Genomic DNA, 14295 nt, shown 5'->3' with positions numbered 1-14295 from the left:
CATTGGGTAACAATAGGATAAATGCAGAAAAGAGCGAAGTTGCCATGGATTTTGTCTTGCTTGGATCCACAATCAATGTTCACGGAAGTAGAAGTCAGGAGCTCAAAAGACACATGGCATCAAGTACATCTACTACTGCCTGAGACCTCCTTAGAGTCTGTAAAGCAAAGATGTGACTCTGAGGACAAAGACGTGCCTGACTCGAGCCATGGTATTTTCCATTGCACCATGTGCATGTGAAAGTTGGAAATTAAATAAGGATGGAAGGAAAGTCTATCCATTTGAATTGTGGTGCTAGAGAAGAATATCGAATATTTATCCTTCTAAAAGGACAAACCCTTGGCAAAAGTATGAGCAGAGTGCTTCTTGCAGAAAAGGATGGTGAGACTTTGTCTTACATACTTTGAACATGCTGTCAAGAGAGAACAGTCCCTGGAGAAGGGCAATGGGGTAGTTACATAATCTGGGGTCAATTTGGGACTTGATAGGATTAAGATTGAAGAGTTGGGGTCTAGTCTGTCAATTGGATCATAGTTAATGAGACCTCTGTGTGGGCATGGCCTTTTCCTGAGGATTCTGGGAATTCCTGAATTTCCTCCTTGGAGATGGGAGACAGTCTCTCTCTGTCTCTCTCTGTCTCTCTCTGTCTCTCTCTGTCTCTCTCTCTCTCTCTCTCTCTCTCTCTCTCTCTCTCTCTCTCTCTCTCTCTCTCTCTCTCTCCTTTTCTCCCTTCCTGCGAGACATCACTTAGGACAAGACACATGGCACTACCCTGATAGACTCCATGACCTGGAGCTGGAGAAGCCACGTGGAGACCCCTGCCTGCACTGAGATGCTTACAACGCCACTGGATCCAAAGACTTTCTACCCACTGGCCTGTGATCTTCCTGCATTTGGTGTCATTGTATATGTTTTGTGAGTCTGAAGAGGACTGTATAGATTAGTATCGGACATATGAGCTAATATCGGTCTTATGAGCTTGGACTGGACTGGGTGGGGATATTTCTTAATGTAAAATTACCCTTTATATAAAACCCTCTCATGTACATACATGAGTTTCTGTGCATTTGTTTCTCTAGTGTACCAAAATGGAGACAGACAACATGTTTGGTAAAGCAGAAGGGCAGTGAAGAAGAGGAGGACACTCGAGGAGATGGACTGCCACAGTGGCTGCAAGTGGACTCATGTCTATGTAGAGTTGTGAAAATGGCACAGGGCTGGGCGGGGCTTCATTATGTTTTGCATGAGGTTGCTATGGATGGAAACGACTCAACAACAGGTTCCAAATACTTTATTAGGCACTGCTCGCACAAAGGAAATAAGTGTGCTTGCATCTAAGATGCTCATTCCCCAGTATAAACAAATGATTCACACCCATAATTAGTACACAGGGAATATATGTATATACATATGAGGCAGCTTCAGAAAATTATGGAACATGGAATTAAAAATAATGCATTTTTCGGCAAGCTCTTTACAGCCCACTTAAATGTAGAGAATATGCTCAGAAGTGGTGGAAAGAAACAGAGAAAGCTTTAAATCACAAGAGTGAAGGGAGGATCAGATGCACAATCTGGCTGACTCACGAATTAAAGGATGAGTGTGAATGAGACAGGAGAAAGATGAATTGTGGGTAAGTAAAAGATAGCACAAGGCAGAGAGCTTCAAAAGGCCTCTTGGGGAAAAGCATGCATTTGAGAAGTGTCTAACAATGACAATCTTTCCCAGCAACCCCCTTCTGTGTTCTGCAGCTTTGTGACTAAGGATTCCTTTACTTACTATGACAGCACTACTAAGGCAGCCACGTCTGCCATCACTGCTCGGGGTTAGAGAGAAAAGACTCTGGGTTATAGGAAGTGGAAGAGCCAGGAGTCAGAATTAAGTGCTGACTTAATTAAGTCTAGAATTCAAGGCCAACATCAGACTGGGCCAAATAATCCCTAAGATCATAGATGGAAATAAAATGCAGAGTCCCCAAAGGACCAAAACTTGGAATAAATTCATAATCATATAGTCTCTCCTGGGAATCCAGATTCTGTACTTACCTCAGCTTCCAGAGTCTGAGAGCCTCTTGAGACCAATTCCTAGTCCCACAGTCCTAAAGAATTAAAACCCTAGTTGAAGTGATTGCCCCACTGTCACCTTGGGAGCCATCAACCTGAAGGAGGAGTTGGAAGGGATATGCTAACATGAATCTAATTTAAGAAAAGCAGCTCTTGTGTTTTTTTCCTAAGCAGACATACATTCTGGAAGAATGTCTGGAAGAAAATAGTAGAAGTCTAGATATCAGAGGAAAACACTAGATGTTTAATTTTGTTTCATTCAACACTTCACATCCAGAAAATCAAAAGTGGAAACAAAGGGAAGGATCCGCTACAGGGGTGAGTGGAGATCATGGTCCTTCAGCACCTAGAAAAATGCTTCCCATGCCTTCCGTGTCCAATACGAGTCTTTTGAGTAAAGTAATTCATTTTAGTTGCCAGCTAACACTTTGGGTGGGAAAGAGAGAAATCGAATTTAGACTTTCAGAAAGAATACTGTCTGGGATTTTACAGCTTTTCATAAAATAAGCAGCCATCTAAGTGAGGTCTCAACAAAGTCCACATGAAAAGAACTACATTAGCAGATGTGACCCAAGGAGTGTAAAACTAAAATCCAAATCCAGAGGAGGGAGTGGTATCACGGCTTAAATCGTCAGTTTGTAGAAGACTATCTGGACGACAAAGTCCATTTGCAGGGTCCTCACGTGAATGAAGCCTCCAGTAAATGCCCCGTGAACATGATCTAGGGATGTGAATAACCTTACAATGAGACAGGGAACATTGTAAAGTCAACGTAAGAACCTATCAATTGATCTCCCTTTGGATCTATTTTAAAGTTGCTTTCCATTTTTAACATTGTCTGCTTTATTTATGATTGCAGCTTTTCGATGTTGAACCTGGGAATTGTGGTTCATTTGTACCCCTGTTTATCTGCTTCCTGATAGTGTTTTACATAATTTTCTGTATATGAAATCAAGGGTAGGGAAATCTATAGCAACGGTAACTGGGTTAATAATTACCTAGGGACATGGAAGGGGAGGGTTGGGGAAATGGGGAGCTAACAGCAATGAATGTGAGATGAAAAGGCTCTGAAATGGAGCAGGGCGATGTTTGCACACCTCTTCTTCGTGTGATGGCTTCAAGTGGACGATATGTGTGGTATATGCCAATAAAACTACTCTTTAAACACTACCTCTAAGGGGATTACAAGAAAAGTCGATTGTACTTTTATGTAGATACTGCTGCTAATTAAAGTAGAATGGACTTAACTGTGTATAAGTGGAAGTGTCTTTTGTCTCTCCCGTTTAATTAGACTTCTGTTCAAGTGACTTTCTATTTCCAGTTGCCATCTCTGGTAGGGTGACCTCCACTTGGCACAATCCCAGACACACCCCTCAAACCAAATCTGAAGCTGTTTATTGCAATAAAAGCTTCGATAGTTCCTAACCAGATAAATTCTTTCCTGGAACAGCCATCAGACTACATCTCCTGTAGGACATTATTTCCTTCAACTCTTGTGACAGACAAGTGACCTAAATGTCTTAAGGGCTATGGCTATGACTTGCTATCAGAGAACCTAGGTTTTTGCATGTAAATTTCAACATGCAAAAATTATTTTTCCACTGAATTTTCATTTTAAACCCTAAGAACAATGACAGTCTCTCTAATACCTTATGAATTGTGTGGATTTGATTTACTAGAACTACTTTATTATTTTGTGTTTCGTTTGGATTGTGGGACATTCTCATTGGGCATGGCACCTGAATTCATAGATCCAAGTGAATGTAGTCCTTCAATATGAACTGCTCGGAGTACACACATTTGCTTCCTTCTTGCCGATGAAAACATGTTAGAATCATTTCCATGGACTGACATAACCTTATGAACAAACCAAATCTCTTTGGCTCCTTTTACCTATTGAACGGCTGCAGTTGTATAGCCTGCAGAATGAATACTAACCGAGAACTTGGAAATCAAGATTTTTCATTTGGAACCTCGTCCTTCCCAAGAAAGCAATTTGTTTTTTAGTGCTACCATCGAAACTGGCAGCAGTTCACATTTGTAAACTGTGCCTTAGAGGAACTGTTAGAGTCAGGAAATACCTCACAGTTACAAAAGGCATAAGGAATGTACAAGGAACACATTGTATTGTTGTGAGTGGCAGAACTGATTCCAATTCATAATGACTTTATATAACAGACGAGAAATACCCTGTAGAATTTCCAGAGCTATAATTTTTAGGGGAACAGACAACCGGGTCTTTTCTCCTGGTGAGGGTGTGATGGTTCCAAGTTCTGGCTGTGCGCCTAACCACGACACTGCCAGGGCTCCTTTCGTGCACACTCAAAACACAAACAAACAAACTCGTTGCGGTCAAGCTGATTCCAACTGATAGCAAGCTTACAGGGTAGAGTAGAACTATTCCAGATGGCTGTCAAGGAAGTAAAGCTTTACGGGAGCCAACTGCCCGATTTTTCTCTGGTGCACAGCTAGTGGGTTCAAATCTAGGGCCTTACACTTAGCAGCTCAACTTTAGCCCATTGTGTCACCCTGGCTTCTCAGTGAATAGGGATTTTGCTGTTAGACGGCCATTGATTCAGTTCCAGCTCACAGCAACCCTGTAAACAACACAAGCAACACTGCCCTGTCTTGCACTGGCCTTCCAATTGTTTCTTATGTCCATTGTTGCAGCCACTGACTCCACCTCCTGGAAAATCTTCCTCTTTCACTGACCTACTTTACCAAGCAGGATGCTATTTTCCAGGTACTCAAAACTGCACTATTAATGCCTCTAAATAACTCCCACTTAAGCTATCATCAATATCACGGGAGACGTCATTCTATACCGTGCTATAATTTGTCAAGCGACTCCTCCTCCATGTTACGACATTAAGATTTGGTTTCATCACTGTAGCTCTAGTGAATTCATTTCCACTACCATAAAATGTCCTTCTCTTTTGTCTATTATGACTTATTTAATATTCAATTATTCATTTTGCTCAATTTTTATCAAGTAGCTTCATTTTTATTTAATCTAATTTGATCGTGTCTCGATTTTAATCAATTTATTCTCTTTACAGTTATTTTCTTTACTAATAGATGTGGATTAATTTATGCCATCTCATGTAATTTCTATTTATCTTGGCTTTTTCTATGATTCCCTTTTATTGACTTTTTGTCTTCATTTGTACTAACTGATTATAAATTCCATTAATTCTTCTAAACTTAAAAAAAAGCAATGCTTGATTCTTATCCTTTCAAGAGCATGGATTATGTTAAATTTATAAATATCTGAGAAACAAAAATAGAGATGGAAATTCAAGATATGTAAATATATAGAGACAGTCACTGGATTAATGGATTATTGGGGACATGGAAGGGAGGTTGTAGGGAAATGAGGAGCTAGCATCAATGAGTATAAGAAGGAAGAAAATGTTCTGGAACTGATTGTGGTGATGATTATACAACTTTCTTTTGACATTATTAAAATATTAAAGTATATGATATATGAATTACATGTCAATAAAACTTTAAAATATCTAAGAAACACTATCAGTTATCCAAAAAGTGCATAATCATATTTGAGCATTGTATAAATAATGAATACTTGCTTCATGAACTGGAAAGCTTGTCAATCTGTTTCTCAGGACATGTTAAAAATCATCTTCTATGCAAATAAATCCATTCTCACGCATTACTGCTTATCTGCTGAATTTTTTATCAAACATACAGAATAATTTGGAAATCAGTAAACATTGCTGTGTTTGTATGAAAATCTAAATCATAAGGTGGCATAAAAGTCTTTTCATTTCAAGACATCACAAAGATTTTTCTTCTTTTCTTGGACCTCTCTGATTCTTTCCTAGATTTTCAGTAGCCATGACACAAGCGAATTACACTGAAGTAGCCGAATTCTTTCTTCTTGGATTTGGCGGCCAGCACAAGTTCCGGTATGTCCTATTCATTGTATTCCTAGTGATCTATGTGGCCTCCATGGTGGGCAATATTGGAATGATCCTGCTCATCAACACGGATTCCAGACTTCAAACACCCATGTACTTTTTCCTGCAACATTTGGCTTTTGTTGATATCTGTTATACTTCTGCTATTACGCCCAAGATGCTGCAAAACTTCCTAGTAGAAAATAAGTCAATATCATTCGTGGGGTGTGTCATACAGCTATTGGTTTACGCGATGTTTGCAACCACTGATTGTTACCTCCTGGCAGCTATGGCACTGGACCGGTACGTAGCCATCTGCAACCCACTTCGCTATTCCACAGTCATGTCTCAATCAGTCTGCATCCAATTGGTAGCAAGTTCATATGTCATAGGTTCAATAAATAGTTCCATACACACAGGATTTACGTTTTCCAGGTCGTTCTGCAGGTCCAATATTGTCAATCATTTTTTCTGTGATATTCCACCACTTCTCTCCCTGTCTTGCTCGAGTATCCACATGAACATCATGATGCTCCTCGTCTTTGTGGGATTTAACCTGATGTTCACTGTGCTGGCCGTCATCTTTTCCTACATATATATTATTAGTGCCATCCTGAAGATGTCTTCTACTTCTGGGAGAAAAAAAGCCTTCTCCACCTGTGCCTCCCACCTGACAGCAGTCACCATTTTCTATGGGACCCTCTCCTACATGTACTTACAGCCTCCCTCTAAAAATTCTGAGGAAAACATGAAAGTGGCTTCCACATTTTATGGCATTGTGATCCCCATGTTGAACCCCTTGATCTACAGCTTGAGGAATAAGGAGGTAAAGGAAGCTCTAAAATTGATGGGAAAGAGGTTCTAGACTTGACTCAAATAATTAAAATATAGCCCAAGAAAACATGCAGCATGAACGCTTTCTAAAAATGTAATGTTTCTGAAATTGAAAGCATGTTCATGTGTTCTACTGGCGCTAACGCTTTAAATAGATTAGACCTTAGAGGCATGTAAAAGTATCACCCAGGACTTATTTTTCCTGGAATATACTTTAAGAAAGATATCTTACTTATCCATGAAAAAGCATCATGTCTGAAGTGTGCAATGTATTTATTCACTTGTGGTATACATCGAATATGTTCATAAAGAATAGAAAATGACTTATCTGCTCATAATAAACCTTAAAAAATCATAATGTTCCATTTATAAAAGAAAAGTACCTGCGTTGTCTACAATTAGACTCTCCTCAAATTCTTCAAATTACTGCATAAATATAAATATAGAAAAACTCGTTTTTATATGAAGGATCATATTCAAGCTATATGGTTTACCTGGTATTCCCAGTTTAGTGGCATTTTCCAGCACATAGCAATGTTTATTTTTGTTATGGGTTACTGTTTTTATTCTTAATCCATGAGGACTCTTGTAAGTACTTTAGTATCTCTCCCTAGCAGTTAGAGAATCCAAAATGTGAATAGATCTTATAACCTAATGAGTCTGCATTCATGTATAAAAAGGCACATCAATCATTCTAGTGTTAAACTGCAGAAATACCATGGGAAGTCCAAGGAGAATCAAAAGCCCTTTAATTCTGTGAGATAAATGGTAAGTTTGGGTAACTAGATTGAGAATAGGTGGGGAAATTCTTATTTGAATTCTTGAAAGTCCATGCTAGCTTTCTTTCAAAATAACACCAGTTGTTCTAATTAACTAACCAAAAAAAAAAATTTGAAAAACAAAATCTCACTGCCACTGAGTCTATTCTGACTCACAGTGATCCATGAGACAGAGTAGAACTTCCTACCCATGTGGGTTTCCTAGAGGGTAAATCTTTAAGGGAGTGGAGAGCCTGATCTTGCTCCTTGGAGTACTGGTGGTCTCAAATTGTTGACCTTGCACTTAGCAGCCCACACATGACCCCTATACCACCAGGATTCCTAAAGAAAATGATACATTTTTTCAAATCCAATATCTCATAAATTTTAAGAGAAAAAAGATAATTTTAAGTTAATCAACATAAAATCCCTTAATCCCCCAAAGACTACCATCACCAAAGAAAGAACCATTTATCCCAGGGTACTGATATCTCCACGGACCAGCAACAAAGTACACAGAGTCTAAGAGACGGAAAGGGGAAATTTGAGATCCAGTTAGGAAGAAATTCATTGCCATCAAGTACAAGGTTAACACATACACTACTACTCTTCTAAGTCAGAATTTTATGTTTTACATGGAATAAATTTGAAATGAAATCAACTACACTTTTATATAGTTTGGGCCCAGACTAGACAGAACAGATGATGAAAGGAAAATATCGACGGAGTTTGAATGAATGAATACAGCACTCATCCACTTATTTATTTACGTGAAATTACACACATGTGCTGAAGGCTGGTATAGCAGCAAAGTGGGTCAATAGGTAAGCACACAACTGCTAGCCAAAAGGCTGGTGGTTGGAAGGCACTCAGAAATTTCACATGAGAGATATTTGGTAATCCATCCCCATAAAGATTTCAGCACAAAAAAAAAACCCATGGGATTATAAATTGGGAAATGACGTGGCAACATACAACGGTATTAAGGCACTGGAGACAAGTAATTGAATTAGATGTTATCTTCACTAAAAAAATGATAAACCACCTTCTACACACACACACAACAACAAATCGATGCTGGAACCAGGAGATAATGAGATGGAAAGCAGTTGGGGTCAAGGCAGGCTGAGAGCTGAGACAATGCCCATGAAGCACATCTCCCAGTTCCATGATAAGTAGGAAATACTCCTGAGAAGCAGAAAGCACTTAAATAATCCTGTGGCCTTTTTCTAGCTGTTACGATGAATTGTCTCTTTTACATTCCATTCCATCCTTCTACTTGGAGTGGTTAGAAAGATCAAGGCCACATTTTTGAGATGTCTTTGTCCCCTGAATTCTGGATATAAATCAGATATATTTCGTGTGGAATTTGGAAAGCAGAAGTGAGCCAAAGAACCTCTTCTTACTGGTAAGCACGGAAAGGAGACGAGTCAGGTGAGAGAAGTGACAAGAGTCAGACTGGGTTCTGTGTCTGGCAGTCATTGAAGGTGTGCGGGAGGCAGTCGTGGTGGTGGCAGCAACAGTAGGGGTAGCAACAGCAATTGGCCAGAGTATTGGTCTCAGCTGACCTCACACATTCCTGAAGTCCGTTCTTCCATCGCCCAAAAGATTTCACAAGCATCAAACCCCTGCTTGCAATATCTGCTATGGCTTCTTCTCCTGTTAGCTTGTGACACCGTCACCAACCACGACAAATATTCAGATATTCGGAAATGTTCCCGAAAATAACAATCCTGAGGAAAGGGGGAAGAATGGTCTGAATTACAAATGGTACCTCCTGACATCCGAACTTTGTAGATGTGTTACACTTAGTACACAGTCTTATCTGCCTTGCATGATAAGTAGGTACGAGCAAAGGAAAACTCTGATGTGAACAGGGTTCATATTACACAAATGCCAGACTGGAATGGCAGAATGAACACTACCTGGGAATTTTGGAAAAGAACGGGACTCTGACAAAATTCCTTAGAGTATTCAGCATATGGGAAACTCTTAAGAATTTTCCAGGAGATTCTGATACTGTACTAGTTTGTAGAGTCACGGCTATACCATAGCATGTAGGGAAAGGTGAAAGGAAAGGACTCCTTAGGGATATTTGGGGGTGCCTGGTTACAACAGAAATGTTATAGCATACACTTTTATAGCTGATGGTTAATTTTTCTTTTGGCCCCCTAATCATGGTATGATTCACTGCCACTGGAATGAATGAAAAGTCCCTACCAATACATTCCTATATCAATACCTTGCTATGCCAATACAATTCCAATACCAATACGTATGTGTTGAATGGATAAATAGGTAAATTAAAGAAGAGGGGACACACCAGAACTTAGACATGACATGCTCTTATGAATCAGAAGCAGTAAACTGCTTTAACACAGTTGTTCCTAAATAAAAGCAGAACAAAACCAAAATTTGTTGGAAATGGCCAAGTTTCTGGTTGAATCAACTGCCTATAGCAAGCATTGTTGGAAAAAAACACATAGACTCATAATTTAAAGCAAGGATCTGTCATTCTACATAAAGAAGGGTAGGGTGAAAGAGCACACCGAAAATAGGTGCTTTCTGTCCTTCATATCTTGAAGTTATCAGTTATAAGATACATTTTAGAAAGGAGACATGTAAAACTAGCTTGGTGGTTCAAGCAAGCTGTCAGATACCTCTTTTCAAAAATTGTTTTTCCTTGCCTCATTTCATTTTTGCTTTTGTTGATGTTGTGTTGCTTTATTTGCTTTGCTCTTGAGATTGAGCGTGTGAATGTTAGTGAGAAAGATACACACAGAGGGAGAGAAAGGATTCATGGACAAAAGATATCTAGTAGCACAGGTATGGTATTTGCATACTCGGTTGTCAATTTGAGTATGAAGAGTGAAGAGGGGAATTTAGCGTTTCAATCAGGTTGTAGCTTGGTGACTTCATTTGGAGCCACTAAGGACATAAATAGCTCATTGGATGCAGGAGACAGATTCATTCCCTGCAAGACATTCAGACACATGGAGCTACGCTAGAGCCCTGGAGCTGAAGGAACCATATGGGGATCCATGCCAGCACTGACATGCCTCTTCCACCACTGGATCCGCAAGACATCCCACGTACTGGCCTGTGATCTTCCTGCATTTGGCATCATTGCATCATTGCATGCGTTGTATGAGTATGAAGAGGAACTTATAGACTGGGAGTAGACATATTGGATAATATCAGACATGTGGATTTGGACTGGACTGGAATGTTTTCTTTCTGTAAAATCGCTCCTGTATATAAATCTCTTTCTTATACATATGTGAGTGTCTATGAATTTGTTTCTCTTTCAACCCAGAGTAACACATCAAGGTAATAATGACACCAAAGAGAGTATAGGAAAGCGATGTTCTTTAATTCAGACGAACAACGTGTACCGCAGAACTACAGACCTTGACATTCATCCATTCCAGAAGGAACGTAGAGATGTGATGCAGTTAAGTTGTGAATCAGTTTTTCCCATAAGAAAAACTGAAAACTGATTAATTCGCTCTCGATCACCAACTTTTTACCCTACCCTGGTCTTTTTATACAAAATATTCCACAGAAATGTCAAAGTAAATAAGTTCAGAGTTAAATAATATAATTTAAATAAGAAACACAACATTAAAAAAAAGTTTTTAACAACACATTATGGCCCATACCTTGAGACTGATGAGGATCTGAATCTGTGGACATGGATGTGGGGAGGAGGGATGGAGAGAGTCATTGTTGGGAAGGGGAATCTCCTTCCATAAAATCAACTGATAGCTGCTTTCAGGAGGTTTTTTGTTTTTGTGTTTTTCCCCTTCTTTACCTTTTTTCACTAGGACCTGGCTAGCTTTCTCTGGAATAAATAGGTAGGTAGATAGATAGATAGATAGATAGATAGATAGATAGATAGATAGATAGATAGATAGATAAAGTCTGTCTTGTGGTCTGCTGTTGGTGTTTCCTTAACCGTTTTCTAAGTTCACTAAATTATCGTCAATAAGATCAATAACATAGTTAACCAGTTCCTTATTGTGAGCATTCTTTAAAAAAAACTTTATTATGGGTTTTTTAATCTAAAAACAGTACAAAAACTATGAAAATGATAGAAAATGCTTGGAACACAGCCGCAAAATGTTTAAACAACGCTTACAAACAACGCCAACTAATGCTGAGTGACTGAAGAAATATGAATTGCTTTTGTTTACAAAAGTCCCGTGTATCAGGTCGGTTCCAATGTTTGTTTTAGCTCCAAGGCAACATTTTCTCGACATTTCACGGCAATATCTGATGATGTCCAGGACTGATGCACTCACTTACGGGGGTTCTACTGTACTTCTGCCAACGAATGCTTGAGTACTGCCTCTTCCACCTCTCCCGAGGAGAGTCACGGATTAAAGGAGTCCATCTGTCTTACTGACATCATGGTTTACACAGCAATTGCCTGATGAGGTATTGGTACTAGAAGGTAAGAAGGCAATGACTTCCCACCACCATCGTAAAGGAAAGGTGGACTGCTGGGGACTAACCAAGCCTCTGTCTCAGTCACATGTGAGTGAAATAGAAGAGAGAATAGAGATGTCACGTTCTACGCCTTTGCCTTTTGTCAAGGTGCTTTCCCTCACCATATTCCCACTTCATTCACCAGTCAGATAGGAGTGGTACTTCATCAACTATGCCAATCGGCCATTAGAAAGTTCAGTGTGGCTTCTCCTTACAGTCCAGTCAGTATTTGGCCAATCAAAGTACAAGCAGAATGGTGTCTTGTACTTAATTGGTACAGATAATGGGTCACAAATTCAAAATGTATTGAATACATGAATAAACATTGGCTAATTATCTGAATGAAGGATATAATGTTTAAACCCATGAAATCTGAACTCACAAAGATATTTTTTTGAAAACTTACCTGTGTTCACAAAGTTAATAAATACCAAGTTCAGAATTTGAACTCAGGAAGAATGACTTCAGGAGTTTGTACTTTCAAACCCTAAGCTGTACATCAACATGGCCATCCTCCTGGGAAGAGAACGTAAATCCAAAAGTCTAAAACCAATCTTTGAGTACTTCAGTATAGTTACTAAGGCATCCCCAAATATAAGTAGAGGAGATTATAAATGAATCTATAAAAACTTATTGGCATTTAGCAAGACTCCTAATGAAAAAAGAAAACCAAAGTCCTTATCAAGGCATCTATTTCCCAGGGAAGAAATTATTTCCATCTTGTAGAGCTGCCATACAAAATTATGCTAAAGTTACCATAAACCAATGGTTCTCAACCTTCCCAATGCCACGACCCTTGAATACAGTTCCTCATGTGGTGGTGACCCCACAACCATAAAATTATTTTCATTGCTACTTCATCACTGTCATTTTGCTACTGTCATGAATCGGGCGACCCCGAAGGGGTCGTGACCCACAGGTTGAAACCGCTGCCCTAAACTAACACACACTTCTACTAGAATAATAAGAAAATCTTACTGAAAATTTAAGTCAAGGTGTGTGGGGGGGGGCGGATTTGTATGTCTTGGTGTAAAGCAATGACATTTCTATGGTAGGAAAACAGAGAGGAATAACCTCCCACCAGGTAAACATTTAAAAATACTTATCTAGAAACCAGGGGAGAAGATGCCTAGTACTAAGTTCCTAAATGGACACTTTCGACCTAGTTTCTATACAGCTCTTGGTGACCAGACTATGTGCTCTAGACTACTGGGACTTTACACTCTGTTCTTTTGAGGGGCACAACATCCTTCATGCTCAACAGCAGAAGGACTCGATGTGGAAACCCCACTAAGTGAACGGGTTTTATTCAACCAGACCTGTAGCCCTTGGATTTCAGGCAGAAATTCCCTAATGTGAGAAGTAGGTGGTGGCTCTGGCAAGAGCATGGAACTGGGGGGTCATTGGATTTTGGTTCACATCTCCTACCTTGAGGATGCACAGTGAATGGTGGCCTGGGACTACCATATACTTATTATTTTAATGCATCTCTTGCTTCATTATGACATATATTAGTATGGTAGGTATGGATCTGCTGTTGTAAATCAATATTATTGCAAGTTTTCCCCTATCAACAACAACAACAACAAAAGGAGTCACGGTGGCTTGTTGGGTTCCATGTTGGGCTACTAACCACAAGGTCAGCAGCTCAAATGTTCCAACTTCTCCTTGAGGAAAGGGGAGGCTCTTATGAGGTGAAATTGACTAGATGGCAATGAGTTTGGGTTGGTTTGAGAGTTCCTTGCCAGTTGAGCTCAGCTGGACCAATAGAGTTCCATGAACTGATTATCTGTAACAGCACAGTAAGACCTACCCATGGATCCATTCTACTAATTGCCACCACAAGGACTGAAAGTAGCCCGCAAGTTACAAAGGAATATGAATGACGCCACTCATTTGGGACATTATCTCAAGTTCAGACTGCATCAGGTCTCAGAGTCCTTGAGGCATGGATCAAGAATGACCAACACAGCAATCAAAGAGGGGCATCCAGATTTGGAGAAGTCTCTCAACGATGATAGCCTTCCCTTGCAAGTTCCTGCCCAGTTCTACAAGTACGTGCACACGTTTCCTCTCTTGCTCTTACATCACTGAAGCAGCTTTATTACTGAGAATTTCAGAATCCTAGACAAACCCTTGATTGTTACAAAAGATCTCTAAGCTCTTGTATGTAAACAAGACGTGAAGCCCTTCAATGGTACAAACTTGATTTTTGTTTTTTAATGGTGT

General features: G+C 39.6%; 1 protein-coding gene across 1 annotated transcript; it reads left to right on the top strand.

Moving 5' to 3' along the window:
- The first annotated feature begins 5921 nt into the window (after positions 1-5921).
- On the top strand, positions 5922-6848 carry LOC142446365 (olfactory receptor 5AK3-like). Its single transcript, XM_075548119.1, has one exon. It carries the CDS (start codon positions 5922-5924, stop codon positions 6846-6848), a length of 927 nt encoding a protein of 308 aa, XP_075404234.1.
- The last annotated feature ends 7447 nt before the right edge of the window (positions 6849-14295 follow it).

The sequence above is a fragment of the Tenrec ecaudatus genome, chromosome 4 (assembly GCF_050624435.1).
Source record: "Tenrec ecaudatus isolate mTenEca1 chromosome 4, mTenEca1.hap1, whole genome shotgun sequence".
In the NCBI taxonomy this organism is placed as follows: Eukaryota; Metazoa; Chordata; class Mammalia; order Afrosoricida; family Tenrecidae; genus Tenrec; species Tenrec ecaudatus.
This window is presented reverse-complemented; position numbering and strand designations above follow the sequence as displayed.